Source organism: Ranitomeya variabilis, chromosome 4 (assembly GCF_051348905.1).
Source record: "Ranitomeya variabilis isolate aRanVar5 chromosome 4, aRanVar5.hap1, whole genome shotgun sequence".
NCBI classification, from domain to species: Eukaryota; Metazoa; Chordata; class Amphibia; order Anura; family Dendrobatidae; genus Ranitomeya; species Ranitomeya variabilis.
The window spans coordinates 456,298,628-456,325,731 of NC_135235.1; the positions used below are offsets into that span (position 1 = coordinate 456,298,628).

At 45.2% G+C, this 27,104-nt stretch overlaps 2 protein-coding genes across 5 annotated transcripts in view; one reads left to right on the forward strand and one right to left on the reverse strand.

Moving 5' to 3' along the window:
• VSTM2L (V-set and transmembrane domain containing 2 like) overlaps positions 1-4,818 on the forward strand; it is a 99,760-nt gene extending 94,942 nt beyond the window's left edge. Inside the window, exon 4 of the mRNA XM_077251617.1 lies at positions 2,224-4,818. Within this exon, the coding sequence (XP_077107732.1) occupies positions 2,224-2,496 (273 nt within the window). The 3' untranslated portion in view covers positions 2,497-4,818. The remainder of the gene's footprint in view (positions 1-2,223) is intronic.
• Positions 4,819-7,572: 2,754 nt separating this feature from the next.
• Positions 7,573-27,104, reverse strand: part of TTI1 (TELO2 interacting protein 1) — a 33,263-nt gene continuing 13,731 nt past the window's right edge. For 3 of the 4 annotated variants that reach the window (XM_077251611.1, XM_077251612.1, XM_077251610.1), the window contains exons 3-8: positions 25,427-25,594; positions 21,475-21,608; positions 13,310-13,450; positions 12,965-13,169; positions 9,205-9,292; positions 7,620-8,078 (exon numbers count right to left, since the gene is read on the reverse strand). In XM_077251611.1, coding sequence (XP_077107726.1) covers positions 7,910-8,078; positions 9,205-9,292; positions 12,965-13,169; positions 13,310-13,450; positions 21,475-21,608; positions 25,427-25,594 — 905 coding nt within the window. In that variant the 3' untranslated portion in view covers positions 7,620-7,909. Of the gene's footprint in view, positions 8,079-9,204; positions 9,293-12,964; positions 13,170-13,309; positions 13,451-21,474; positions 21,609-25,426; positions 25,595-27,104 lie in introns of all 4 variants that reach the window. The other variant, XM_077251608.1, reaches the window with a different exon arrangement.

Genomic DNA, 27,104 nt, shown 5'->3' on the forward strand with positions numbered 1-27,104 from the left:
ACATAATGTCATCTTGGTATAGGTCTCTATGTAGCTCTAGATTTAGAGTTGTCCCATAAACAACATTTATTTACCTGTCCAGTGTGTAGACCCAGAGAATCTCCAGAACCAGGGAAGGGCAAAATTCCTTTTATAAATGGAGCAGTAGTGAGTTGTTCCATAAACATGGTGGATCACCTTTCTGCAGGAGTTGTGATAAATGTATGATGTCTTGGCTTCTGACCACCGGTACCCTGGCAAATCATGAAAACTGGGGTCACATAGTCCCCTATGTGATTGGAGTGATAGTGAGCATGTGCTGTCATTTATCTATTAATGGTCTATAGGAGAGGGACTTTAGGATCCCTGTTCTCATGACTGGTGGGGGTCCCAGTAGTGGGATCCCAAACCATACATCACCTTTGTTGTAGATGAACAATGAAGTTTATGAGATAACCCCTTTAAGCTTTCTTGCTCAGCAATGTTGGGTTATCCCTCCATTAATAAACATGCATCCTAAAGAGCCTTTCTAGGATGCCCGATAGATTGCAGGACTGAGTAATTATCAAACCAGTTTTTCTATATCTATCTTCACCATAAGTCCCTGTACTCAGGCCAAGACCTATTTTATTAATGATCCTGATTTTCCTGGTTCAAGATAAGAGTACCAGAACTAACCTAAAGATTGACAAAGAGTAATAGGAGGGCAGACGACTCCTACCAATGATTTATAAGTCACCACAACACCTATGGGCATTGTAATTGCAGCCATTAGTAGTTGCCATTCGGCATCTGTAACTTGGCTAAGATAATAGCTAACGAGGATATTAAAAGGCATTTCAAGGACATATATTTTCAGGTAATGTTTTATTTATAGGGGACTATGCTCCTTAAATAACATTGTAAGGAAAAGATACCTTAATAACCTGAAATAAGAACGATGCCTTGTACATTGTATTTGAGATAGTCAACGGGGGGTTCGAGATTGACCACTGGAGACTGCAGACAATTATCTCAATTGGAAAATAATGCATTAGATACACTCTAGTGCACACTCTAATACACTCTAGGTGTGGATATCTACTATTCCATTGGCACATTTTTCGACATTAGCGTTTGTAGATTACTTTATTAGCTTTCAATTAACAAACTACAATGGTAGACTAACACATTGGTGACAGGTCAGGGTGCCTAATGTGGGAAGGTGAGTTTCTATAGTACTCCTGACACATCACCCCTTCTCCAATGGTACAGAAGATTAGATGTTGGTATATCTACATCTTTTACTTGATTTGTCATTATTGGATGTGACAAGTAACCTTTACATGACTTTACTCATAAATTTGAAACCTAGCGATAAGATGACCTCACATTATGAGCAAGCCCAATTTACCAGATCCATTTCAAAAACTTTTAACAGAGCTCCTATATTAATGTTCGGGCTCCAGCAACTATTTAATGCAAGGACGCGCAATTTTTTTTTGACCAGTGGCCACATTGTCAAAATGAACAAATCCTAAGGGCCACAATTAGGCCGTTACCTTCTGAGACAGTTATGGCATTTCTAAGCTATTGTTGACAGTTCCATCTCTAAGACTCCAACCTGTTGGAAAAATGGGGGTCTCCATCTCCCCCATTTACACTGAGTTTGGAAGGGATCAAGTGTGCATGGCTCTTTCTCCATTCTAAGCTGTTTGGCTAAACCACAATAAAGATAACCAATCATTCATGGCCACCTCTCCACAAGATCTTTTCTTTACTATTGATCGCCACACTGATCCCCATATGTCATCAAAATAGGGGGTCTAAAATGGCCCAACATTGCATCTTTACTATTAACCTGCCCCTTCTCCTGCACTACACTATAACCAAAAGATTTCTGAGGCCTCTCAGAATGGTATTGCAGGATGCAGAGTTTGTACAACTTATCTGATATCTATTGGAATAGTCTTGACTTCTTGCCGACATCTTACGTTATGCAATTTGGCTGATATTTTACCTTTCTCACCCTCATATTCCTTGAAATATGCTGTGTCAGGTTGTGTAAGGAAGCAACTTACTCATTAACTATGGAAAACTAACATGTTCTAGACAGTTGGAGGTAGCTGTCATTACTCTCTATAGAGGATGATGAACTTCAAGCTCAACCTATAGGTTTATATGTACATCAAGTCCTGAGACATTAGGAGGCATATTCTTCTTGGGTGGCTTTGCTCATAACTTAACTCTGTCTTTTCTACATAGGTGGTCAAGGTCTTTGGCAGCAACATTTCACACAAACTGCGATTGTCTCATGTAAAGATCTCGGATGAAGGAACCTATGAATGTCGTGTGCTGGATTACAGTGATGGAAAAGGAAGGCAACATCGTGTCAAGGCTTTCCTTCGTGTGGAAACAGAATTAGGCCGCCGCGGTTCAATCCCTCACCGCCAACAAGACACCAGCACTCACCGCCATTTCCAAGTTAAAGAGCTGAGAAAGCGAGCGGCAGAGCCCTGTGACCAGTGCCAGGTGTAGATGGACTGTGGGTATCTTTCCCAACCACCAATGTACAGAGGAGTGCATGAGAGGCTTCCCACCCTTCTCCATCTGAAAATTGATGTCTACTTGCAATCAGGAGCAGTCAGGGAACAACAATGACTTTCACTTTACCCCATCACATGACTTCCTTCCTTCGCCAGAGAAAGGGCATTTGAAGGTGCTCAGACTGTTATCCATGTGGACAAAAAGGGAGCTTCTTCTGCCATTGTCCACCGATCATAACTCTGTGCCCTGCTATTTCACTACTTGGACTGTACAGGCTTTTGAGTTCACATAGACCATAGGCATTATGGGAAATCTAGTTCCCAGGATGCCATTAGGTAGATGATCTCAAAATAGATTAAGATTGGGGTAAAAGTTAAAAAGCCTTATTCAAAAAGGTCTCTCATTGACTGGTCTGCTTTTGAATGTAATATTTTACACAGCTCGCCAACATTCTGTGATGTTCAAATTGCTAATAATATTTAACCAAGTGTTTAATTTCCTGTTATTATTCCAGAATATAGATGCCAATAATTGCATCATTGCTGTTATTCTCCATGTGTGGCATCAACATTGACTATCTCCAGTATATTGCCTTTCATCAAAGACGATGTGGCGCTAACAAGCTCACTTCAGTTCAGAAGTGATTTTCCAGTGCTGAAAATCTATCGAACAGTGATCTATCTAATTATCACACACTTATAGTGACTTATTTGATGTTGAGGTTCATTGACATTTCTGTTTTAGATCAATTTCTTACCATCTCTTAAAATATTGAAGGCCAAGAGTGTTTGGTCTATACAGCTTGTTTCTTGATTCTCTTCCACTTTTGAAGAGGTCCATATGGTAAAATTCTGCAGTAGTTGGGTAGTATGTAGGACAACCTTCCCTGTTCTTCATGGGGAAGCACTAAGGCAACTGGGACATGATCTTGATCATTTATGGATTGTTGAACTTGATGTCTCTAAATTGTTTTGAAGAAGACCTAGTGAAACCATGTGATAATTGGTTAACAGGCAAGTATAAAAATATATCTTTGTAATATATGGTCTATTGCTGACCAAGGTGGTAATTTATGTACAATAATACAGTTGCAATTTGCTGGTCTTACATTTGTTCTGAGAGCTCAGCTCTTGAAATCTCATCGAAAACCAGTTTGAGTGTAATCTTTGTAAATGTGATCAGCAATTTATTGTTCATCCATGCTTCTATACTGCTGTAGAGCCCTATTTAAGCCTTATGTTCTTCTCCAGTTGAGCTTCACTTATTGATTCGAGTTGGTCAGCTTCATAGGAATGGCATCTCCTACCACTGGCTATGTAATATTGTATGATGCCAACAGAATGTTGTTTGCAGCGGTCATTAGGTAGGTGGTAGAGCGAGTACTGTTACTAACCTTCTATATTTCTTTTATTCTGGGAAGATTTATTTTAAGGGTCGTTTGGAGAGGCCTATATGAATAATTATTCCATATAGTTATAGAGCCTGGCGCATTCGTATAATTCTGACCATCTAGCTAAAACTCAGATTGTCAATTTCTAAAACAAGCAACTTTCCAATTTACTTATTAAAAATATGCAGTGTCCCCCTAATATTTATATTTTCTTATTATTCACAGCAGTGCTGACAAGCTCTTTTCTGTTGCGCTTGTAAGCGCTGAGCATAGATTGTTAATGTGCACTCTTGGCTCCCAATTCTGTCCAGCTTTAGAGCCCCTCTGCTCCTCCTGCAGAGGCAAAGTTGTTAGCATTGGAAAGCACACAGTTCAGGTCACAGGCATAGTGACATCACTGGTCCGAACTGGTAATTAAGCAGGAGTGCCTGCCCACAAGAAAGCAAGGAGGTGGTGCACTCCTGAAGAGGAAGGGCGAAACACTCTTTAAAAAAAAAAAAGCTTAACCTTGAAAAGAGCTGCAAATAATATTCTGGAGGCCAATGAGCAATACAATTTATGAGTGATGGGCTTAGAGGGAATAGTCGTTTAAAGAGAAGCTTTTTTTTGGCATTGTTTAATACAGGCTGTATAGATGTGTTACACAGATACCATTAATATGCTGCTGTACCTGGCACCACGGAGTCGATTTACTATGTGAGTGCTTTAACAGCTGCTTCCATACCGTACCTGTGATTCAGGGTACACGTGGCAAGCCTCTATCAATGCCTTTTAGTTTAGGTGTGACTAAGATCATTCAGTATTGGAGAGGGCTGTCATGTTCTCCACTCTTGAGGTGGAAGTGCTTCTGGTTTAGGACAATGGCACCCTCCATACATGTGACACCTCCCTGGATGTAAATAAAGCTGATTGTTATCCCAAGAGCCACTAGTTGAATTTGTTTGTTTTTGTGCTCTTTATGCATTGTTTATGGATCTGAAGAGGAGATTCACAATGACTGTATAACTCAACTAATTGTATTTTTATTACAAAATTGCTTTATAAATATTAAAAATAGACATTTCCTGAATACAACAGTGAAACACACAGAAAAGATCCGCGATAATGGGAATTCTGGAGGTAATAAATTCATCTGCCCTAGTAAGAGGCTATATGCCACTGTAGAACGATTGCTCGCACCATGGATGAGAATGGCACCCATATATTCACTTTGAATCCAACTGTAGTATGGCAATTAACATTAAGGACTTGAGAATTTGATGGAGCTGAAGAACCTTTCGATCAGTTTGTGTTTTTGTGAAGCCACTGTCTGATCATAAAATGTTCCTCTGCTGATATAATCTTCAAGTTTGTTCTCCTGTGATTTACTGTGTAATGGCTGTGTCTAACCATGCAGGAACATGGTCGGCACATACCACGGCTCCTGGCCCAGGGAAAAACAAGAGGATACAGGCAGGACAACTCATGATTGCAGATGGTGCTTTCTGTCAGGTAAAACATTTCCTTGCCTGTTTTATCACAGGATTGAGTATTTCTACCACGATTCAAGAACACAGAGCTTGACGTAAATCAAGTCAGTGCCATATGAGCTCGGGTGCAGCCAGAGCTCCTACCTGATTGACTTGATCCACGATGAGCTCAGGAAACTGGAGATGTGACAAACACTCCTGTGATAAAACAGGCAGGGAAATTAGTCACCTCAGAAAAAGCAGCAGGCGCAAACCACTGTTTGGCCATTTGTATACTCACTTATTTTTCCTCCCCTGGCCAGGAATTGTGTTATGTGCCGAACATGTTTCTGCATGGTCAGACACAGCACATTACAAGGTACACATTTATAAGATTATCTAAGACCAGGAACATTTATTTTATTGCAGTAAATATTGATTTAAATGTTAATTTTCTTTGTGGAACAACCCCTTTGAGCTTGGTGTACATGTTGGGAAGGGATATCTATAAGGCTCCATTAAAGATGGCCATACAACTGAGATGCCATCAGCTTAATATTCGTTGGCCAAAAGCTCTATCTCCTGACACTATCCATACACATTAGCTCTTGGGTCTGGCCAGCATTCATGAGTCTTCATCAGGGAAAGAGAGGAAAGCTACTGCCTGACTAATTTTATGTTACCTGAAACAAAAAGGACCGGGCAACGAAATTTCAACTGCCAATCCTTCTCCACTCCAACTTCATCTGTCAAGAAAAAAACAAACAAAAGACGCAGGAAAAGAGGGCCGAACATAAAGTCCAGTATATTATAATGAGAATATTCAAATTTATTATGTAAAGCAGGTACAACAACAGAAAAATATCAATGATAAAATGAAGAAAAATTACATATGAACAAGGACGCAGACCCAGAAGCATAGAAACTAGTGTAGAAGCTAATTGTAGACCAGATTTCTGCACAATATAAATAAATACTTGTGCAATGAAAAACTGAAGATAAAATAGTGTAAGTACACAGAAATAATAATAAAAATAAGAAAATGTACCAAAAAGTGTAGAGCACAAACTGTGACCAAGGAGATATATATATTTATATTGTGTTTAAACCAGATATCTATTTTGGCCAATAGTAAGCATGTGTAGAGACACACAAAAATAATAATAGCGAGAGTATGATGCTCAAATTGAAAATGACTTACCGTGATAAAATCCCTGGCACCACAATGGCGTCCTCCCCAACGTACGTTTCAGCACTCAGCCTCCGTCATTGCACAAGTTTTTTATTGCACAAGTACTTATTTATTTATATTGTGCAGTAGTGTGGTCTACAATTTTTATTGCCTTGTTTCATTACCCTGGCACTCTTTTTATCCAGCTACACTAGTTTCTATGCTTCTGGGTCTGCATCCTTGTTCATATGTAGTTTTACTTTATTTTATCATCATTGATATTTTTCTGTTATTGTACCTGCTTTACATAATAAATGTGTATATTCCCATTATAATATAAAGGTCTTTATGGTCGGCCCTCTTTTCCTGCGCCTTGTTTTTTCTTCAGTTTCCGACTGTCCACCATCAGCACTTTGGTCCACACTTCTTGGTCACAGGAATACTACGTTCACTCATTCACTGGTTATAAACTACTAATCATATTGGATACCCTGTCATCCTTTTAGCAATTCCTTTGGCTCTTTTTAGAATTCATCTGTCGGGGAAGATTTGGGAGCCCCCCTCAGACACATCAGATGGTTGGCTGGTCCTGCCGACTTTCATTTAATGTGTATGGTGCCTTTCAGAGACAAAAGGATACAAAAGTGTCCTTTTGAGCTCAGCGACGTGTACATCAAAAAGATACCAAATACGTGATGTAAAAAAGCCCTAACCTGAGCAGTCTATAGTTGGATCACAGTAGGGGGATTTGTAGCTCAATTGATACGATTCAATATTTGTGGTGTGGTCACCAGACTCAACGATTGTTGAGAAGACAACCTCAACAATAGACCAAAGTTTTATTAGTCGCTGAAGTCCATTAAATTTATGTAATGGCTTCATACCTGTAAATGTATAAAAAAAGCTCCATAACAGCTGGTTATGAACAATGGGAGATGTAAAATCTCCAACCTCTCTGATCCATGTTCCTGCATATAGTAGTTGGTTGTTTAGGACAAGGGCAGTAATACTCATTGCTGTATTTCTATCACATTATTATCTCGGCTACATCCAAGTTTCTAATTAGAAAACTTTATATTCAATTATTTAGCTGAAACCGCCTCATATCATACATGTCATATTACATTTAATTTATTGATGGCAGCAAGTCTCAACAGTTGATGTTTAGGAGTGAATAATCCCATACTGCGCTCCTCCCATGGGGAGAAGATTCCTGATACACTGTAAGAAATATATGCATCTTAACAAATTAGGCACAGAATGGGTTAAAGCTTGAAGAATTCAGGACCATCTGTCCATGGGTGCCAAGACTTTTAGATGGTGACATCTTTGCATTCATGGAGGACATGAAGAGGATGCCAAGACCGATCAGTTGCAGATCTTTGTTGGGACTGCCTACAGTTTTTGCAGGAGGTTGCAGACATTCTGTGTGTATTCATCGTGTGGTTTGGTGGTCCAAGACAGTGGAATAAGAGAGGAGTGGGGGACTTCTGGCGGGTTTTGCCACTGGCATAGATGCAACCAAACAATGTCTGGATCCAGTTGTGAAACACTAAGTAACGTTCTGCATGGAAAGATCAAACAGAGAAACGAGTAAGTGTCCAGCTTGTAGACAGATTGCATCTCATCACTGCAGGTATGAAATAAAGCTCATAAATCTACACCCTCCAAATGTACATGTATTTATTTAGGCATAGCTACTCCTTCTGTGCCAACCTCTTGCACAGGATGAGGAGGTCACCTATGACCAACTGGCTGCTCACGTGTAACCACACAATGACTTAAGGTACCGTCACACTAGGCGATATCGCCAGCGATCCGTGACGTTGCAGCGACCTGGATAGCGATATCGCTGTATTTGACACGCAGCAGCGATCTGGATCCCGCTGTGAAATTGCTGGTCGCTGCTAGCAGGTCTGCACTTTATTTGGTCGCTAGGTCGCCGTGTATCGCCGTGTTTGACAGCAAAAGCAAGGATACCAGCGATATTTTACACTGGTAACCAGGGTAAACATCGGGTTACTAAGCGCAGGGCCGCGCTTAGTAACCCGATGTTTACCCTGGTTACCAGCGTAAAAGTTAAAAAAACAAACAGCACATACTCACCAGCGCGTCCCCCAGCCTCTGCTTCCTGACACTGACTGAGCGCCGGCCCTAAACTGAAAGTGAAAGCACAGCGGTGACGTCACCGCTGTGCTGTTAGGGCCGGAGCTCAGTCAGTGTCAGGAAGCAGAGGCTGGGGGACGCGCTGGTGAGTATGTGCTGTTTGTTTTTTTAACTTTTACGCTGGTAACCAGGGTAAACATCGGGTTACTAAGCGCGGCCCTGCGCTTAGCAACCCGATGCTTACCCTGGTTACCCGGGGACCTCGGCATCGTTGGTCGCTGGAGAGCGGTCTGTGTGACAGCTCTCCAGCGACCAAACAGCGACGCTGCAGCGATCGGGATCGCTGTCGCTATCGCTGCAGCGTCGCTTAATGTGACGGTACCTTTAGGGAGTGTTCCCCAAATACAGTTTTCAAGAGAAACCAGCAGATCATATTTTTTGGGGATTTCCTTACTATTGCACATGTGATGGAATTGGGGCACTGAGTTCTCAGGGGCAAGGGTGCATTGACCATTATAAAGTTAAATTAATAAAACAGAGACATTACAATAACAGACCATGTTTAAGGGTAACTGGCGTCTCACCTGACTGCAGCCTCCTGGAGCTGCTTGGGTTGTCTGACACTGAGGTAGAGCGAGCAGGAATCAACCACCTCCAACAAATCACTGTCACCTACAACCAAAATGCAGAAGGACAGATTAACCAAGAATACTGACTTACACTTTACTCCTCGAAAGACAGTATTGAAAAATGAGGAGATAAAAAAAGGACAAGCCTAAGTATTGTGCACAGGATAGGCGATAACTCGCTGATCATGGGGGTCTGAGTGCTGAGACCCACCGTGATTGGCAGAATGGGGAACTTTTATCCCAGTTAGAATGGAGCAGCAATGCATATTTCTCCACTGTCGCTACATTCATTTCCCATGGGCCTGCCCAGCGCTGCGCTTGGCTTTTTCCAGCAGCCACATAAGGAATGAATGGCGTTGTGGTCAGGTGTTCCATCTGCTGCTCATTTTGCATCAGGGATAAAAGTCCCTAGATACCACGTTTGGTGAAAGTCCCAGAGGTCAGATCTCCACCGATCACTAAATTATCAACCTATCCTGCGAGTTGGTGATAAAGTTGTAAGTAGACAACCTCTTTAGCTGGAAAACTGATTTTATTATTTATTTATATAGCACCATTAATTCCATGGTGCTGTACATAAGAAAGGCTTGTTTATTGAAGGCTTTCCTGAAGAGATGGGTTTTCAGGTTCCGTCTGAAAGATCCGTGGGTGGTGGATAATCGGACGTGGTGAGGCATGGAATTCCAGAGAATGGAGGATATTCGGGAGAAATCTTGGAGGCGGTTGTGTGAGGAACGAATAAGTGTGAAGGACAGTAGGAGGTATTGGGAGGATCGAAGATTATGTGAGGGAAGATATTGGGAGATTAGTTCAGAGATATAGGGAAGGGACAGGTTGTGCATGGCTTTGAAGATCAGTGTTAGCAGTTTGAACTGGATTCGTTGGGGAATTGGGAGCCAGTGGACGGATATTTGCAGAGGGGAGAAGCAGGGGAGTAGCGAGGAGAGAGGTGGATTAGCCGGGCAGCAGAGTTGAGGACAGACTGGAGTGGTGCAAGAGAGTTAGCTGGGAAGCCACAGAGGAGGGTGTTGCAGTAATCGAGGCGGGAGATGATGAGAGCATGCACAAGAGTTTTGGTAGATTGTGGGCTGAGGAAGGAACGGATTCTGGCAATATTTTTGAGTTGGAGGCGACAGGAGGTGGCAAGAGCTTGGACGTGAAGTGTGAAGGACAGGGCAGAATCGAGAGTTACCCCAAGGCAGCGGATTTCAGGGGTGGGAGAGAGCGTGATGCCGTTTACCATAATAGATAGATCGGGTAGGGGGGATGCGTGAGGTGGGGGAAAGATGATGAATTCTGTTTTGTCTACATTGAGTTTTAGGAAGCGAGAGGTGAAGAAGGAGGATATGGCTGACAGACACTTCGGGATTCTGGACAGCAGGGAGGTGACATCTGGGTCAGAGAGGTAGATCTGAGTGTCGTCTGCATACAGGTGGTACTGGAAGCCATGGGACTTTATGAGTTGTCCTAGGCCAAGGGTATAGAATGAAAAAAGTAGGGGCCCTAGGACAGAGCCTTGAGGGACTCCAACTTAGGCTACGTTCACATTTGCGGCTAGCGCCGCAGCGTCGGGCGCCGCAGCGGCGCCGCATGCATCATGCGCCCCTATATTTAACATGGGGGCGCATGGACATGCGGTGCACTTGCTTTTTGCGCCGCATGCGTCCCTGCGGCGCCCGCGTCGGGGCGCAGAGGACGCAGCAAGTTGCATTTTTGCTGCGTCCAAAATCAATGGAAAAAAGGACGCATGCGGCGCAAAAAGCAGCGTTGTGCATGTGTTCACATTTGCGCTGTGCGTTGCGGCGGCGACGCTGCGGCGCACACCGCAAATGTGAACGTAGCCATAGAGAGGGTGGGATGAGGAGGTAGTGTGGGAGTGGGAAACGCTAAATGTGCGGTTGGACAGGTATGAGGCAATCCAGGACAGGGCAAGGTCTTTAATGCCAAGGGAAGAAAGAACCTGTAGCAGTAGGCAGTGATCGACTGTGTCGAAGGCAGAGGACAGGTCAAGAAGGAGGAGGATGGAGAACTGTCTGTTCGCTTTGGCTGTGACTAAGTCATTAGTACTTTTTGTCAGGGCAGTTTCGGTGGAGTGGTGGGGGCAGAAGCCAGATTGGAGGTTGTCAAGGAGAGAGTTAGATGAGAGGTGGGAGGAAAGTTGAGCATGGACATGCTGCTCAAGGAGTTTTGAAGCAAACGGGAGCAGTGATATGGGGCGATAGCTGGGCATAGCAGTTGGGTCAAGGTTAGTTTTTTTGAGGATGGGTGTGATGGTGGCATGTTTGAAGGCAGAGGGGAAGGAACCAGAAGAGAGCGATAGGTTGAAGATATGGGTTAGGGCTGGAATGAGCGTGTTAGGGTACCGTCACACATTGAAATTTCCATCGCTACGACGTTACGATTTGTGACGTTCTAGCGATATCGTTACGATATCGCTGTGTCTGACACGCTACTGCGATCAGACACCCTGCTGAGAATCGTACGTCGTAGCAGATCGTTTGGAACTTTCTTTCGTCGCTTGATCACCCGCTGACATCGCTGGATCGTTGTGTGTGACAGCGATCCAGCGATGTCTTCGCTTGTAACCAGGGTAAACATCGGTTAACTAAGCGCAGGGCCGCGCTTAGTAACCCGATGTTTACCCTGGTTACAAGCGTAAACGTAAAAAAACAAACCGTACATACTCACCCGTCGGTGTCCTTCAGGTCCCTTGCCGTCTGCTTCCTGCTCGGAGTGCCGGCCGGAAAGTGAGAGCAGATCACAGCGGTGCTGCGCTCTGCTCTCACTGTACGGCTGCACTCAGAGCAGGAAGCAGACGGCAAGGGACCTGAAGGACACCGACGGGTGAGTATGTACTGTTTGTTTTTTTACGTTTACGCTGGTAACCAGGGTAAACATCGGGTTACTAAGCGCGGCCCTGCGCTTAGTTACCCGATGTTTACCCTGGTTACCCGGGGACTTCGGCATCGCTCCAGCGCCGTGATTGCAACGTGTGACCGCAGTCTACGACGCTGGAGCGATGATTATACGACACTGCGACGTCACGAATCGTGCCGTCGCAGCGATGAAAATTTCAATGTGTGACGGTACCCTTAGTGAGGTTGTTAGTGGGATTTTAAGGGGCAGCATAATCGGAGTTCATTTCTTGCAGCACTCCTTGCTGCCTCAGTGTCTGTATAGAAGTTGCAATAGTAACTCACATTCTGGAAGGGTTAAAGGCCCCCCATGCACAATAGAATAAAGCCAGCAAATGGCAACACATTGTGCAGTTTAATATGTATAAAGTCCCCAGAGATAAAGGTCTGCCATGTCTGATTTTGGATTACTGATCTTTTTGTTCTCTAGGAGGTAAGCCGCTGCCATGGGCTTTGTATGGGACAGTTGGGGAAGATAGCTATAGGCAGAACCATCGTTTAGCCAACAGCAATCTAATGTGCATGGGGGGCTTTAGTCTACAAAACCAGTCGCTGTGACAGAAACCACCCTACTGCATGTAAAAAGTCCAGGTAAACATAGGGGTATCTCTAGACAGAATGGATTGTGGTTCAAATAGAAATCAGCAGAATTGTAAATGCATCTTTGGACTATAACATACGCTGTAATATACGAACAGTACAAGGTAAGTAATGCCATGTACTTACACATTTACCCAACTTTTTATGCAGACTGAATATGAAATATACAAACACATTGAGTTTCGCCATCAAAGACTCACCCAGTGCTAAATCTACACAGAGCGTTCCCAACCCATCCAATAACGCCTTCTGCAACTTGAAGCCGAGAGTGTGGCTGTATACAGGGCCAGCATGACAGCTGACAAGAGCCTGAGAGCGCAGCGATGTGAGGAAGGCAGGCAGAGCGTCCTTGCACACACGCTGCCGGATGAAATCTTTGCACAATGCAGCAAGTGACACGAGCAGCTGAAAAACAGGAGACACTTTGTAAGGGAGAAATGACAACTTCCAAGAATGATCTGTGACAACGAGAGAAGAACTGGAAAGAGAAAACAATGCTGTGAGCTACGAATATAGTAAGTGGACGACAGAAAAGCCAGACATACCTGGAAGGCCCGCAGCAGAACCAGCGGCTCATCCTGTAACAGTCTTTTCACAAGACATGGCCAGATTTTGTGAGCAAGTGGTAGGAGAACATTTTCCTGAGAATGAAGGGGTATTAAAGCCAGACGTAAAGTGTCCAATGCCTGCAAAAAAAGATCTCCAGCTCAGAAATGCCATACATTGGTGCCTGACAGCAGAAGAAATGGAGAAACCTTTTGGGCTTACGTTAGGCACATTGGAGGTATTACGCGATGTTTAAAGCACACAGATAAACTCAACATCCAAAGCTTTCCAAGATGTGGGTGGCTGCGTTTTTTTTACTTTGTACATGTTACAAGCACTGAACAAAAGCTTAGTCACAACAGAATCTGTACCTCCACCAGTGCTGAATACATAGCGGCTGTGCAGCAACACAGGCGCAGATACAAGCAACAGAATCTGTACTACACCAGTGCTGAACACATAGCGGATGTGCAGCAACACAGGCGGAGATACAAGAAGCAGAATCTGTACCTACACCAGTGCTGAACACATAGCGGCTCTACAGCAACGTAGGCGGAGATACAAGAAGCAGAATCTGTACCTACACCAGTGCTGAACACATAGCGGCTGTGCAGCAACACAGGCGGAGATACAAGCAGCAGAATCTGTACCTACACCAGTGCTGAACACATAGCGGCTGTGCAGCAACACAGGCGCAGATACAAGCAGCAGAATCTGTACCTCCACCAGTGCTGAACACATAGCGGCTGTGCAGCAACACAGGCGGAGATACAAGAAGCAGAATCTGTACCTACACCAGTGCTGAACACATAGCGGCTCTACAGCAACGTAGGCGGAGATACAAGAAGCAGAATCTGTACCTACACCAGTGCTGAACACATAGCGGCTGTGCAGCAACACAGGCGGAGATACAAGCAGCAGAATCTGTACCTCCACCAGTGCTGAACACATAGCGGATGTGCAGCAATGCAGGCGGATATACAAGCAACAGAATCTGTACTACACCAGTGCTGAACACATAGCGGATGTGCAGCAACACAGGCGCAGATACAAGCAACAGAATCTGTACTACACCAGTGCTGAACACATAGCGGATGTGCAGCAACACAGGCGCAGATACAAGAAGCAGAATCTGTACCTACACCAGTGCTGAACACATAGCGGCTCTACAGCAACGTAGGCGGAGATACAAGCAGCAGAATCTGTACCTACACCAGTGCTGAACACATAGCGGCTGTGCAGCAACACAGGCGGAGATACAAGCAGCAGAATCTGTACCTCCACCAGTGCTGAACACATAGCGGCTGTGCAGCAACACAGGCGCAGATACAAGCAACAGAATCTGTACTACACCAGTGCTGAACACATAGCGGCTGTGCAGCAACACAGGCGGAGATACAAGCAGCAGAATCTGTACCTACACCAGTGCTGAACACATAGCGGCTGTGCAGCAACACAGGCGCAGATACAAGCAGCAGAATCTGTACCTCCACCAGTGCTGAACACATAGCGGCTGTGCAGCAACACAGGCGGAGATACAAGAAGCAGAATCTGTACCTACACCAGTGCTGAACACATAGCGGCTCTACAGCAACGTAGGCGGAGATACAAGAAGCAGAATCTGTACCTACACCAGTGCTGAACACATAGCGGCTGTGCAGCAACACAGGCGGAGATACAAGCAGCAGAATCTGTACCTCCACCAGTGCTGAACACATAGCGGATGTGCAGCAATGCAGGCGGATATACAAGCAACAGAATCTGTACTACACCAGTGCTGAACACATAGCGGATGTGCAGCAACACAGGCGCAGATACAAGCAACAGAATCTGTACTACACCAGTGCTGAACACATAGCGGATGTGCAGCAACACAGGCGCAGATACAAGAAGCAGAATCTGTACCTACACCAGTGCTGAACACATAGCGGCTCTACAGCAACGTAGGCGGAGATACAAGCAGCAGAATCTGTACCTACACCAGTGCTGAACACATAGCGGCTGTGCAGCAACACAGGCGGAGATACAAGCAGCAGAATCTGTACCTCCACCAGTGCTGAACACATAGCGGCTGTGCAGCAACACAGGCGCAGATACAAGCAACAGAATCTGTACTACACCAGTGCTGAACACATAGCGGCTGTGCAGCAACACAGGCGCAGATACAAGTAACAGAATCTGTACCTACACCAGTGCTGAACACATAGCGGCTCTGCAGCAACGTAGGCGGAGATACAAGCAGCAGAATCTGTACCTACACCAGTGCTGAACACATAGCGGCTGTGCAGCAACACAGGCGCAGATACAAGCAGCAGAATCTGTACCTCCACCAGTGCTGAACACATAGCGGCTGTGCAGCAACACAGGCGCAGATACAAGCAACAGAATCTGTACTACACCAGTGCTGAACACATAGCGGCTGTGCAGCAACACAGGCGCAGATACAAGTAACAGAATCTGTACATACACCAGTGCTGAACACATAGCGGCTCTGCAGCAACGTAGGCGGAGATACAAGCAGCAGAATCTGTACCTACACCAGTGCTGAACACATAGCGGCTGTGCAGCAACACAGGCGGAGATACAAGCAGCAGAATCTGTACCTACACCAGTGCTGAACACATAGCGGATGTGCAGCAACACAGGTGGAGATACAAGCAACAGAATCTGTACCTACACCAGTGCTGAACACATAGCGGCTCTGCAGCAACGTAGGCGGAGATACAAGAAGCAGAATCTGTACCTACACCAGAAATGAACACATAGCGACTCTGCAGCAACACAGGCAGATCTACACGGAACAGAATCTGTACCTACACCAGTGCTAAACACATAGCGGATGTGCAGCAACACAGGCGGAGATACAAGTAACAGAATCTGTACCTCCACCAGTGCTGAACACATAGCGGATGTCCAGCAACGTAGGTGGAGATACAAGAAGCAGAATCTGTACCTCCACCAGTGCTGAACACATAGTGGATGTGCAGCAACGTAGGTGGAGATACAAGAAGCAGAATCTGTACCTACACCAGTGCTGAACACATAGCGGCTCTGCAGCAACGTAGGCGGAGATACAAGAAGCAGAATCTGTACCTACACCAGAACTGAACACAAAGCGACTCTGCAGCAACACAGGCAGATCTACAAGGAACAGAATCTGTACCTCCACCAGTGCTGAACACATAGCGGATGTGCAGCAACGTAGGTGGAGATACAAGAAGCAGAATCTGTACCTACATCAGTGCTGAACACATAGCGGCTCTGCAGCAACGTAGGCGGAGATACAAGAAGCAGAATCTGTACCTACACCAGAACTGAACACATAGCGACTCTGCAGCAACGTAGGCGGAGATACAAGAAGCAGAATCTGTACCTACACCAGTGCTGAACACATAGCGGCTGTGTAGCAACATAGGCGCAGCTACAAGCAGCAGAATCTGTACCTACACCAGCGCTGAACACTTAGCGGCAGTGCAGCAACGCAGGCAGAGATACAAGCAACAGAATCTGTACCTACACCAGTGCTGAACACATAGCGGCTGTGCAGCAACACAGGCGGAGATACAAGTAACAAAATCTGTACCTACACCAGTGCTGAACACATAGCGGCTGTGCAGCAACACAGGCGCAGATACAAGCAGCAGAATCTGTACCTACACCAGTGCTGAACACATAGCGGCTGTGCAGCAACACAGGCGGAGATACAAGCAGCAGAATCTGTACCTCCACCAGTGCTGAACACATAGCGGCTGTGCTGCAACACAGGAGGAGACACAAGCAGCAGAATCTGTACCTACACCAGTGCTGAACACATAGCGGCTCTGCAGCAACGTAGGCGGAGATACAAGAAGCAGAATCTGTACCTCCACCAGTGCTGAACACATAGCGGCTGTGCAGCAACACAGGCGGAGATACAAGCAGCAGAATCTGTACCTCCACCAGTGCTGAACACATAGCGGCAGTGCAGCAACGCAGGCAGAGATACAAGCAACAGAATCTGTACCTTCACCAGTGCTGAACACATAGCGGATGTGCAGCAACACAGGTGGAGATACAAGCAGCAGAATCTGTACCTACACCAGTGCTGAACACATAGCGGCTGTGCAGCAACACAGGCGGAGATACAAGTAACAGAATCTGTACCTACACCAGTGCTGAACACATAGCGGCTGTGCAGCAACACAGGCGCAGATACAAGCAGCAGAATCTGTACCTACACCAGTGCTGAACACATAGCGGCTGTGCAGCAACACAGGCGGAGATACAAGCAGCAGAATCTGTACCTCCACCAGTGCTGAACACATAGCGGCTGTGCTGCAACACAGGAGGAGACACAAGCAGCAGAATCTGTACCTACACCAGTGCTGAACACATAGCGGCTGTGCAGCAACACAGGCGGAGATACAAGTAACAGAATCTGTACCTCCACCAGCGCTGAACACATAGCGGCAGTGCAGCAACGCAGGCAGAGATACAAGCAACAGAATCTGTACCTCCACCAGTGCTGAACACATAGCGGCTGTGCAGCAACACAGGCGGAGATACAAGCAGCGGAATCTGTACCTCCACCAGTGCTGAACACATAGCGGATGTGCAGCAACACAGGTGGAGATACAAGCAGCAGAATCTGTACCTACACCAGTGCTGAACACATAGCGGCTCTGCAGCAACGTAGGCGGAGATACAAGAAGCAGAATCTGTACCTACACCAGAACTGAACACATAGCGACTCTGCAGCAACGTAGGCGGAGATACAAGCAGCAGAATCTGTACCTCCACCAGTGCTGAACACATAGCGGCTGTGCTGCAACACAGGAGGAGACACAAGCAGCAGAATCTGTACCTACACCAGTGCTGAACACATAGCGGCTCTGCAGCAACGTAGGCGGAGATACAAGAAGCAGAATCTGTACCTACACCAGTGCTGAACACATAGCGGCTGTGTAGCAACATAGGCGCAGCTAAAAGCAGCAGAATATGTACCTCCACCAGTGCTGAACACATAGCGGCTGTGCAGCAACGCAGGCGGAGATACAAGTAACAGAATCTGTACCTCCACCAGTGCTGAACACATAGCGGCTGTGCAGCAACACAGGTGGAGATACAAGCAGCAGAATCTGTACCTACACCAGAACTGAACACATAGCGACTCTGCAGCAAAGTAGGCGGAGATACAAGCAACAGAATCTGTACCTACACCAGTGCTGAACACATAGCGGCTGTGCAGTAATGCAGGCGGAGATACAAGCAGCAGAATCTTTACCTACACCAGTGCTGGACACATAGCGGGTGTGCAGCAACACAGGCGGAGATACAAGCAGCAGAATCTGTACCTACACCAGTGCTGAACACATAGCGGCTGTGCAGCAACACAGGCAGAGACACAAGAAACAGAATCTGCACCTACACCGGTGCAGAACACATAGCGGCTGTGCAGCAACACAGGCGGAGATAGAAGCAACACAATCTGTACCTACACCTGTGCTGAACACATAGCGGCTCTGTAGCAACGTAGGCGGAGATACAAGCAACAGAATCTGTACCTCCACCAGTGCTGAACACATAGCGGCTGTGCAGCAACGCAGGCAGAGATACAAGCAACAGAATCTGTACCTACACCAGCGCTGAACACATAGCGGCTGTGCAGTAACGCAGGCGGAGATACAAGCAGCAGAATCTTTAACTACACCAGTGCTGAACACATAGCGGCTGTGCAGCAACACAGGCGGAGATACAAGCAGCAGAATCTGTACCTCCACCAGTGCTGAACACATAGCGGCTCTGCAGCAACGTAGGCGGAGATACAAGAAGCAGAATCTGTACCTACACCAGTGCTGAACACACATAGCGGCTGTGCTGCAACGTAGGCGGAGATATAAGAAGCAGAATCTGTACCTACACCAGTGCTGAACACATAGCGGCTGTGCAGCAACACAGGCGGAGATACAAGCAGCAGAATCTGTACCTACACCAGTGCTGAACACATAGCGGCTGTGCTGCAACACAGGAGGAGACACAAGCAGCAGAATCTGCCCCTACACCAGTGCTGAACACATAGCGGCTCTGCAGCAACACAGGCGGAGATACAAGCAGCAGAATCTGTACCTCCACCAGTGCTGAACACATAGCGGCTGTGCTGCAACACAGGAGGAGACACAAGCAGCAGAATCTGCCCCTACACCAGTGCTGAACACATAGCGGCTCTGCAGCAACATAGGCGTAGCTACAAGCAGCAGAATATGTACCTCCACCAGTGCTGAACACATAGCGGCTGTGCAGCAACACAGGCGGAGATACAAGCAACAGAATCTGTACCTACACCAGGGCTGAACACATAGCGGCTGTGCAGTAATGCAGGCGGAGATACAAGCAACAGAATCTGTACCTACACCAGTGCAGAACACATAGCGGCTCTGCAGTAATGCAGGCAGAGATACAAGCAGCAGAATCTGTACCTACACCAGCGCTGAACACATAGCGGCTGTGCAGCAACACAGGCGGAGATACAAGCAGCAGAATCTGTACCTACACCAGTGCTGAACACATAGCGGATGTGCAGCAATGCAGGCGGATATACAAGGAACAGAATCTCTACATCTGCTTCCTTGCTGAACATTTTTAGGGTATGTGCACAGGTTGCAGATTACATTGCAGATTTTTCCGTGCGGATTCTGAGTTTTACCTGCAGATTCACAGCGGATTATCTGCGGATTTTGTGCGTTTTTTATGCGGATTTCGCCTGCGCTTTTACACCTGTGGATTGTATTATGGAGCAGGTGTGAAACGCTGCAGAATTCGCACACAGAATTGACATGCTGCGGAAAATAAATCGCTGCGTTTCCTTGTGGAATTTTCCGCAGCATGTGCACAGCGGATTTGGTTTTCCATAGGTTTACATGGTACTGTACAATGCTTGGAAAACTGCTGCGGATCCACAGGGCCAAATCTGCAACGTGTGGCATACCCTTAAACAGCTGCACAGCAGAGGACGCAGCTGCCGCCATCTTGAAAATGTATGATAGATGCAGGTCCCTCCACTCGTACCCGCATCCTTGTCATGTTCCGCTGTCAGTGGAGAGATGAGTGCGCATGAGCAACTCTCTCCACTGACCTATATGGGTACTATGTGTATACCACAAATGTAGGAGATAGGTTTTCCCATTGGGTATAGGAGGCTTTTCATATGTAATGCAACCAACAAGACTAAGTAGTCTGCAAATACCCTGAAAGTCCATATTTGCACCACTTTCCCATTGTCCTACTTTGTTTCTGCTGCTCCAATATTCTAAGAAACATATAAAAGAGGTGTTCTGCATTATGTGACTCCACACTGCAAAATTATTATTATTATTATTATTTATTTATATAGCACCATTGATTCCATGGTGCTGTACATGAGAAGGGGTTACATACAAGTTACAGATATCACTTACAGTAAACAAACAATGACAGACTGATACAGACCCTGCCCTTGCGGGCTTACATTCCACAGGATGGTGGGGAAGGAGACAGTATGTCGGGGGTTGCAGGAGCTCCAGAGTTGGCGAGGCTGTAGCTCCGGTAGTGGTGAGGAGGCAGCGGGACAAATCATGACAGCGTGCAATGAGCACACTGTCATAATTCCCCTGTACTCGAACCACAAGTGCATTTATGCGATTTGCACACTTGCGATCGTATGATGACTAGAGTCACAGCAACTTTTCTCAATGGTCTATTGAGCGAATCAGCCGAGATTGTAGTTGGCACGTCACCACAAGCACACAAATTGCATCCATGCAGTCATTTAATAGCCCACTCCCAGTGCGAACACAGGGGTATTGAGAGAGTGTGCACATTGCACACTGTCATAGTTCAGCACACATGGACCATGACGCATAGTGCAGACTATTCTTTTTTGAGCCTAGAAAATCTCTTTAGGGTATGTTCACACAGAGTTTTTTTTTTTCAGGAGTCTTTGGAGCAGAAACTCTCCAAAATCCACAAAGAATTAAAAAGCACAAATTTTGAGTGAAGAGTTGGAGTGTCTGATGCAAAAAATGCTAACAAAAAAGTAAACCCTCAGTGTGAACATGCCCTTAAGCTATTGTTGGCTAAGTAATTTTCTTTTTCCCCTTGACATCTTTCCGGTTCTCATGTTAAAAAGTCCTAATTTGAGCTACTGTACCTGAATGCGAAGCTGTGTGTCACTGTGCGACAAGAAGTGCGTGCATTTTTCTGCCACCTCTTTGGTGATCTGGACATGGATGGGCAATGGTGGTTTATGGTCATCCTTTTCTTCTTCAGAAGGGGGTAATATGTCTAAACCAGTAAAGGTAAAAATAACATTGCTTTTACAGAACACTAAATGACAGCTGTCAAATAATGATTTACTAAACATCCTTCTTAGGATCATACCATGCTTTCACATAACTGCCGGCTAACAAGCGAGGCAGTGCATGCTCAATGATACCTACCATAGCCATGCACAGAGTAGCCAAGTGGCACCTTCCAAGATGCAGTGGCATGTAAAAGTGTGTGTACCCCTGGTCAAAATTACTGTTACTGTGAACAGTTAAGCAAGTTGAAGATGAAATGATCTCTAGAAGGCCTAAAGTTAAAGATGGCACATTTCCTTTACATTTTAGAAAAAAAAAAGTCATTTATTTTCCATTTCAAAAATTACCAAAACAGGGAAAAATGGGCCAAGGCAAAAGTTTGGGCAACCTTGCAGATTTGTGTGTGCAGATAACTTTGACCAAGGTTTAAGGTTTCAGACCTTAATTAGCCTATTAGGGTTATGGCTTTCTCACCATCATCACTAGGAGAGGCCAAGTGATGCCAATTTTCCAGCTTTATAAAACCACTGCCTCCTCTAACCTTGTGCCAAAAACAGCTGCCATGGGTTCTTCTAAGCAGGTGCCTAGCACTCTGAAAATAAAAATGGTGAATGTCCACAGGGTAGGAGAAGGCTATAAGAAGATAGAAAAGCATTTTCTAGTTGCACTTTCCACAGTTTGAAATGCAATAAAGAAATCTTAGTTAAAGGGAACCTGTCACCCTCCCCCCAGTCGTTTCAAACTAAAAGAGCCACCTTGTGCAGCAGTAACGCTGCATTCTGACAAGGTGGCTCTTTTAGTTCTGGGTGCTGTAACTGCCGAAATCATAAGTTTTGTAATTTGTCCTAAATACCTTGTCTTCAGTCCTGGAGGCCTTTCCCCCCTGCTGCAGACACCACACAGCCGTCACTCACATCTTCTTGTCGCCGGGCGCCGCCTCCTCACCGCTGTTTTGAAATCAGCCGGCGCCTGCGCTCTTTTCTCCTGCGGGGCTGGGATTCACAGGCAGGGCGGCCGCACAGGCGCAGTCCGCTAGACTGCATATGAGCACAGAGGACGGGCAGCGCTCACTGCGCCTGCCCAATGCAGGAGAAAAGAGCGCAGGCGCCAGCTCATTTCAAAACAGCGGTGAGGAGGCGGCGCCTGGCGGCAAGAAGACTTGAGTGACAGCTGTGCGGCGTCTGAAGCAGGAGGGAAAGGCCTGCCTCCAGGATTGAAGAAAGGTATTTGGGACAAATTACAAAACGGATTAATTCTGCAGTTACAGCACCAAGAACTAAAAGAGCCACCTTGTCAGAATGCAGCATTACTGCTGCACAAGGTGGCTCTTTTAGTTTCAAACGCCTGCGGGGGGTGACAGGTTCCCTTTAACAGCAACAGTGGAGGTCAAGATAAGGCCTGGAAGACCAAGCAAAATTTCAATGAGAGCTGCTCATAGGATTGCTAGAGAGGCAAATCAGAACCCCCATTTGACTGCACAAAACCTTCAGAAAGATTTAGCAGACTCTAGAGAGTTGTGGTACACTGTTCTATTGTTCAAACATCTGGATTCAATGGAAATTTCAATAAATTCTTGATGCAAACATAACTACATCTGTAAAAAAGCTGAAGTTGAAAATTGGATGGCTTCTACAAATGGATAATGATCCTAAACACACGTCAAAATCCAAAATATACTACCTCAAAGGCGCAAGTTGAAGGTTTTACAATGGCCCTCACAGTCCCCTGATCTGATCTCAAGTCTGTGGCTAGACATCAAAATAGCAGTGTATGTAAGATGACCCAGGAGTCTCACAGAACAGGAAGAATTTTCCAAGGAAGAATGAATGAAAATTGCTCAAACAAAAATTGAAAGACTCTTAACTGGCTACAAAAAGTATTTACAAGCTGTGATACTTTCAAAGGGGGTGCTACTAGGTATTTTTTTTCCCCCTAAAATACAAAGTAAATGTGTCATCTTTAACTTTAGCCCTTTTAGAGATCATTTCAGCTTCAACTTTCTTAACTGTTCACAATAACAGTAGTTTTGACCGACCAAGGGGTGAACAAACCGTATCTATGTATCAATGGGAATACTCGACTGTCCGAGTTCAGTGCAACTACTCAGTACCTATTACAGCACTTAAAGGGCTAGTGTCAAATACCCATGCAATAGATAATAAAGGGCATATGAGGAAAAAAGTGCTAATATGTAGTTAAGTGCTACATGAAGCTAAGAAGTGAGCCCGCACCATACAGGCATTTGACTGAACAGCAGCAACTGGAGTGACTTCCGATCACTGCTGTATAACCATTTAAATGCCTCTCTCAATCACTAACAGCAGCAATTAAAGGGATGGGCTTGACACTTGCCCCAGTGTGAGGTAATCGGTGGCCTTGTTGGTCCTCCCGTGAAGCAAAGCTTATGGCTGTGCTTCACTGGAGAATTGCAGGTTCAATTGATGCAATCAAGTTCTAAGAAAATTGAACTATGAAAAGAGATTTAAAAAAAAAAAGCAAAAAAAAAAAAAGCATATTTGGCACGTTTGTGTTCGTAGAAGTCTGATATATCAAAATATTAAATTATTTAAACATCAAAAAAAAGAGAAATTTGAAACACAATAACTGCCTTTTTTTAGTTGCAGCACCTCCCCATGAAATGAAATTAGAAAAGCAATTAAAACATATTTAGGTCAAAATTATGTTAATAAAAATGCTGGCATAGAGCACACACACACACACACACACACACACAAAAAAAAGCTCTCATAGTTCAGTTGACGGAAAAAAAAAAAAGCTATGGGTTTTAAAATAGCGATACAAACCAAATATATAATATATATTTCAGATGATACCACTCGTTCCCGCAAAAGAAGGAAAAAAAAAAAAGCCCTCAGAGGAGGGATTTGTAAACTTTCAGTGTACTACTAATAGCTTCGGTTTCGATCCTAAGCAAGGAATGCAGCGCTTGCCAGCTCTTTCCTATAGAGGTTGTGAGCACTGCTCTGCAGCCGATGCTGCCTCTGCTGGCAGTGCTGGGCATGGACGGTTCTTGCCAGCAGCAGCACAGCACCACCGGCCAGCAGAGCACAAGTCCCAATGCTGTTAGCAGGGGCAGCTTTACCTTTTCAACATCGGAGCATCAAAAATCTGTCGGATGAGCGTTAGATCCGGCGGCTCCAGAGCCGTGCTCACAGGCTGTCAATCAAGAAGAAAGCGGAGAGGCAGGGCAGCGGTGCTCTTGAGGAACGTCAAGAATAATCTGCTCAGTGAATGGAATTTTAAACATATCTTTTTCCAGGACTTGCTCTATTTTTTCCCGAACTGCACTACACTGCTACCCCGCTGCAATGTACAGATGGTGCGTGAAATGCAGCTGTCATTAAAGACTGTCCTATTATAGCTTTGAAAAAAAAATTGGCTCTGCTATATCGCCTCTGCGGGGAAAGGAAAGGGTTACCTAGTGTTCCAGGAAATTAGCTGACTGCAATATTTTAGGTTCTGTTCACATTATTGCAAAACTTTTCCATTGGATCTACATGCATGTTGGGACAATCTCTCACCAAAAGGTTGAGATGTAACACACTATATAGTAAAAAACAAAAACATACATACTGTATGGGGAGAAGTATTTTTTTTGGATGCCTCCAATACTGCAAAAAAAACAAAACATACTGGCCTGCTGTTTGCCAGACGAGTCTATGAGGGCTAATGGGTTAATTCTAGAACATGCTAGAAACAAGATTTGTTAAAGGAATGTGAATCTCTAAATTACACAATATCCTACTGCCTTTTTGTATCATAAATGGAGTGTAGAATCACCTGCAGCCTCCTCTTCTTCCACATCTCCCCTTGCTACACGAAGTTGCTCCACATGATCCTGGAGGAACTGTGCCATCTCCTGTGCCATACTTTCACCACTCGGCTGGGGCTGGATGGAGGTGTTCGTTACTGGTTGAGTTGTAACTTCCGGTGAAGGAAACCATTTACCTGTAAAGACCGTGAGAAGTAAAACTACTAAAGGCAAATTCTTTTTATTTAACTTTGTTTATTAATATCCTTCTTTAGGGTCCACAGAAGTGACCTCTATGCCATCTTTATACAGTGGGTACGGAAACTATTCAGATCCCTTTACATTTTCCATTCTTTGTTTCATTGCAGCCATTTGGTAAACTCAAAAAAGTTATTTTTTTTCTCTTTAATGTACACTCTGCACCCCATCTTGACTGAAAAAAAACAGAAATGTAGAAATTTTTGCAAATTTATTAAAAAAGAAAAACTGAAATATCACATGGTCATAAGTATTCAGCCCCTTTCCTCAGTATTGAGTAGAAGCACCCTTTTGAGCTAGTACAGCCATGATTCTTCTTGGGGATGATGCAACAAGTTTTTCACACCTGGATTTGGCGATCCTCTGCCATTCTTCCTTGCGGATCCTCTCCAGTTCCGTCAGGTTGGATGGTGAACGTTGGTGGACAGCCATTTTCAGGTCTCTCCAGAGATGCTCAATTGGGTTTAGGCCAGGGCTCTGGCTGGGCCAGTCAAGAATGGTCACAGAGTTGTTCTGAAGCCACTCCTTTGTTATTTTAGCTGTGTGCTTAGGGTCATTGTCTGTGTTGGAAGGTGAACCTTCAGCCAAGTCTGAGGTCCACAGCACTCTGGAAGAGTTGTTCATCCAGGATATCTCTGTACTTGGGTGCATTCATCTTTCCTTCAAGGGCAACTAGTCGTCCTTTTCCTGCAGCTGAAAAAAAAAACCCATAACATAATGCTGCCACCACCATGTTTCACTGTTGGGATTGTATTGGGCAGGTGATGAGCAGTGCCTGGTTTTCTCCACACATACCGCTTAGAATTATCACCAAATAGGTCAGTCTTCATCTCATTAGACCAGAAAATCTTATTTCTCATAGTTTGGGAGTCCCTCATGTTTTCTTTTTTGTTTTTTTTTAGCAAACTCTATGCAGGCTTTCATATGTCTTGCACTGAGGAGAGGCTTCCGTCTGGCCACTCTGCCATAGAGGCCAGACTGGTGGAGGGCTGCAGTGATAGTTGACTTTGTGGAACTTTCTCTTATCTCCCTACTGCATCTGTGGAGCTCACCCAGTGATCTTAGGGTTCTTCTTTACCTCTCTCACCAAGGCTCTTCTCCCACGATTGCTCAGTTTGGCTGGACAGCCAGGTCTAGGAAGACTTCTAGTGGTCCCAAACTTCTTCCATTTAAGGATTATGGAGGCCGCTGCGCTCTTAGGAACCTTGAGTACTGCAGAAATTCTTTTGTAACCTTGGCCAGATCTGTGCCTTGCCACAATTCTGTCTCTGAGCTCCTTGGCCAGTTCCTTTGACCTCATGATTCTTATTTGGTCTGACATGCACTGTGAGGTCTTATATAGACTGGTGTGTGTCTTTCCAAATTAAAGGTACCTTCACACTAAACAATATCGCTAGCGATCTGTGACGTTGCAGCGTCCTGGATAGCGATATCGTTGTGTTTGACACG